At 67.2% G+C, this 3,510-nt stretch overlaps 1 protein-coding gene across 1 annotated transcript in view; it reads left to right on the top strand.

The window, feature by feature from the left end:
• Positions 1-3,510, top strand: part of SBF1 (SET binding factor 1) — a gene marked incomplete at both ends in the record, with an annotated part of 16,890 nt that overhangs the window by 1,458 nt on the left and 11,922 nt on the right. Inside the window, 12 exon segments of the mRNA XM_010859072.1 lie at positions 3-561; positions 683-772; positions 775-814; positions 898-1,006; positions 1,110-1,223; positions 1,324-1,401; positions 1,522-1,635; positions 1,705-1,833; positions 1,915-2,013; positions 2,107-2,311; positions 2,393-2,505; positions 3,307-3,456. Coding sequence (XP_010857374.1) covers positions 3-561; positions 683-772; positions 775-814; positions 898-1,006; positions 1,110-1,223; positions 1,324-1,401; positions 1,522-1,635; positions 1,705-1,833; positions 1,915-2,013; positions 2,107-2,311; positions 2,393-2,505; positions 3,307-3,456 — 1,800 coding nt within the window.

Genomic DNA, 3,510 nt, shown 5'->3' with positions numbered 1-3,510 from the left:
AGTGCCGCTGGCAGCCGCCACCTCCCGTGGCCCTGCCTGCCTCGTGTCCCGGCTCCCGCCTGGCTCTCCACCCGCACCTGTGTGTCCTCTGCCCACGCGCTCCTCGGGTGTGCCTGTCTCTGGTCGTCTGTGCCCCCGGTCTGTGCCCCCGCGTGTGGGTGTGTCTAACCGTGTCTCTCTGCCTGTCTGTCCTGTGCAGCTGGACTCTGGTGAGGATGGAGTGGTACGGATTCTTTTTCTTCTGCCCACTTAGGCCCTGTCCTCACCCCAAGTCGGAGGCCCGGGGTCCTCCCTGGAGCACTGCTTGGGCAGAAGCCGGGCTTGGCCTTGCCCCTCCCCATGCCTGCCAGTCCCACCTGGGGGTCTGTCCGCCCTCAGGCTCTCCTGAGGCTGTGGAGCCCAGGGCTGACGCAGGTCTGGTCGGAGCAGCTGAGCCCTGGCCCCTCTCTCTGCAGAGAACCATCTCTCTGGGCGCTGGGGACCGGCAGGTCATTCAGACCCCGCTCGCCGACTCCCTGCCCGTCAGCCGCTGCAGCGTGGCCCTGCTGTTCCGCCAGCTGGGTGAGCCTGGGCCCCGCGAGGCCCCCCAGCCCCCGCACCGTGCCCCGTCCGCCCGCCCGGCCAGTGGGCCGATGCCGGGGCTGCCCTGCGCGCCAGGCCCCTAAGCCCGTCTCCCCCTCAGGCATCACGAACGTGCTGTCCCTCTTCTGCGCGGCGCTCACGGAGCACAAGGTGCTCTTCCTATCGCGGAGCTACCAACGGCTCTCGGACGCCTCCGGGGACTCCTGGCGCTGCTGTTCCCGCTCAGATACAGGTGCCTGCCTTAGTGCCGCCCGCGGCCCCTCTGCCTGCCCCAGCCCTCGCGGGGCGGCCGCACTGAGCCCCGGCCTGTTGCAGCTTCACCTACGTGCCCATCCTGCCGGCACAGCTCCTGGAGGTGCTCAGCACGCCCACGCCCTTCATCATCGGAGTCAACGCCGCCTTCCAGGCAGAGGCCCAGGAGCTGGTGAGGCCTGCTCGGGGCCTGCCCTGCTGCTCGGGGCCGGGCCGACGCCGGGCCCTGCCGAGTGGCCCGTGGTCCCTGACCTCTCGCTCCCTTTGCTGCACAGCTGGACGTGATTGTTGCTGATCTAGATGGCGGGACGGTGACTGTCCCCGAGTGTGTGCACATTCCTCCCCTGCCTGAGCCGCTGCAGAGTCAGACACACAGCATCCTGAGCATGGTGAGGCGGGCGGGGGCCGTGGCGGGGCCGCGTAGCTGGCAGAGAGGCCCGCGGCCTGGGGCTGGTGTGCAGCCGACCCTGGTCCTTGCTGCCTCCGCAGGTTCTGGACCCAGAGCTGGAGCTGGCTGATCTTGCCTTCCCCCCACCTACAACGTCCGTTTCCTCCCTGAAGATGCAGGTGGGCGTCACTGCGGCTCTGGGGGCGCCCAGCTGCTGAGTCCTGGAGGAGGTGCCATGGCGGGTGTGTGGGGGTCGGGCAGGAGGGCAGGGCAGGGGCTCAGCTGCGCGTGTGCCCCAGGACAAGGAGCTGCGCGCCGTCTTCCTGCGGCTCTTTGCTCAGCTCCTGCAAGGCTACCGCTGGTGTCTGCACATGGTCCGCATCCACCCAGAGCCCGTCATCCGTTTCCATAAGGTGGGCGCCGGGCGGGGCGCGGGTGGGCAGAGAAGGGTGCCCGAGGGCTGACTTCTCTGTGTACCCCAGGCAGCTTTCCTGGGCCAGCGCGGGCTGGTGGAGGATGATTTCCTGATGAAGGTGCTGGAGGGCATGGCCTTTGCAGGCTTCGTGTCCGAGCGCGGGGTCCCCTACCGCCCTACAGACCTGTTTGATGAGGTGCACCCCCACCCCAGCTGGGAGGAGCCCCCCACCCCTGTCCTGCCCCAGCCAGCCCTCCTGACTCTGCTCCGCCCCCAGCTGGTGGCCCATGAAGTCGCTCGGATGCGGGCAGATGAGAACCACCCCCAGCGAGTTCTGCGTCACGTCAAGGAACTGGCCGAGCAGCTCTACAAGAACGTAAGGCGGGTGACGCAAGCCATGGGCTGGCCTGGCGAGGCCATCTTGCTGCCCCTGCGGGGCCACTCGCCCACCCTGCCTGTGTCCCCCCAGGAGAACCCGTATCCTGCCGTGGCTATGCACAAGGTGCAGCGGCCAGGCGAGGCCAGCCACCTGCGGCGGGCGCCCCGGCCCTTCCCCCGGCTGGACGAGGGCATGGTGCAGTGGATCGTGGATCAGGCCACAGCCAAGATGCAGGGCGCGCCCCCAGCTGTGAAGGCTGAGAAGAGGACCACTGTGCCCTCAGGGCCGCCCATGAGTGCGTAGCTGGGAGTGGGGGGCGTGCGTGTGGCTGAGAGCAGCCACGAGGTCAGAGGTGAGTGTGTTGTCTGTTCCCCAGCGGCCATTGTGGAGCGGAGTGGCGGGCTGCATGGTAACAGCGCACGCCGGCTAGAGGTGGTCCGGAACTGCATCTCCTACGTGTTCGAGGGGAAGATGCTGGAGGCCAAGAAGGTGAGGGGTGCCGGCGGCCCCCAGAGGAGCCCTGGCCCTCCTCCCCTGTGGGCCACTGGCGGGAGCCGGGCCGGCGAGAAGGGCGGGTGGACGCCAGGCCTGGGTCCCCCTCCCTCCAGCTCAGAGCAGCTGGACGCGGCCTGCAGGGGGACTCCCTTCAGCCTTTAGGTATCGGAACACCCTGAGGGTCTTAGTGGTTTTTCTTTCTCTCTCACAGAAAGTAGTGTAGACGCACAGGCGTCTGTGTTTTTTCTACTTTGTAGAAAGTGGAGGTCACTTAGCATTCCACGCTGTGATGTCCACTGACGCTTCAGGTCTCTCAGGACAGTCAGTTGCGTCTGTCTGGTGTGTCGCGGCTGTGTGGTTGTCCATGAAGCACTTAGCGCTCACAGCAGCCCCTCATGGGTTCCTGATCATTTCAGAGAGAACGGTAGTAACAGAAGTCCGAGTGTAGCCCTTCTGAGCCCGCGGTGCTGAGCTGGCTGCTGGCACGTGTGTTATGGGCACAGGGCCTGGCCGGCCACGGGGTCACCTCCCTCAGAGCGCCTCGGCACGCTGGCCATGTCGTGAGCCGCGTGTGGGTAGGGCTGGCTACACTGGAGTGCCAGTCTCTCTCAGGCAGTGAAGTGCCGAGTCTGGTGCAGATCGGACCTGAGTGGCTTCCAGCCTCCTCTGAGCGGAGAGCCTGTGCTCCAGCCCCCACCTCTGGGCAAGGCCTTCCCTGTGCCTCCTTGCAGTCCCGCAGGGCACGTCGGGGGTCTCCACAGGCTGGAGCCCTCATCCCTGTGGCTCTGCCTGCAGCTGCTCCCGGCTGTGCTGAGGGCCCTGAAGGGGCGTGCGGCTCGCCGCTGCCTTGCCCAGGAGCTACATCTGCACGTGCAGCAGAACCGCGCCGTCCTGGACCACCAGCAGTTCGACTTCGTGGTCCGCATGATGAACTGCTGCCTGCAGGTGAGGCCAGGCTTCACACTCTGCTGGCGAGGATGCCACGGCGGCGGTGGCGGG

The sequence above is a fragment of the Bison bison genome, unplaced genomic scaffold (genome assembly GCF_000754665.1).
Source record: "Bison bison bison isolate TAMUID 2011002044 unplaced genomic scaffold, Bison_UMD1.0 scf7180017855904, whole genome shotgun sequence".
Taxonomy (NCBI): Eukaryota; Metazoa; Chordata; class Mammalia; order Artiodactyla; family Bovidae; genus Bison; species Bison bison.
This window is presented reverse-complemented; position numbering and strand designations above follow the sequence as displayed.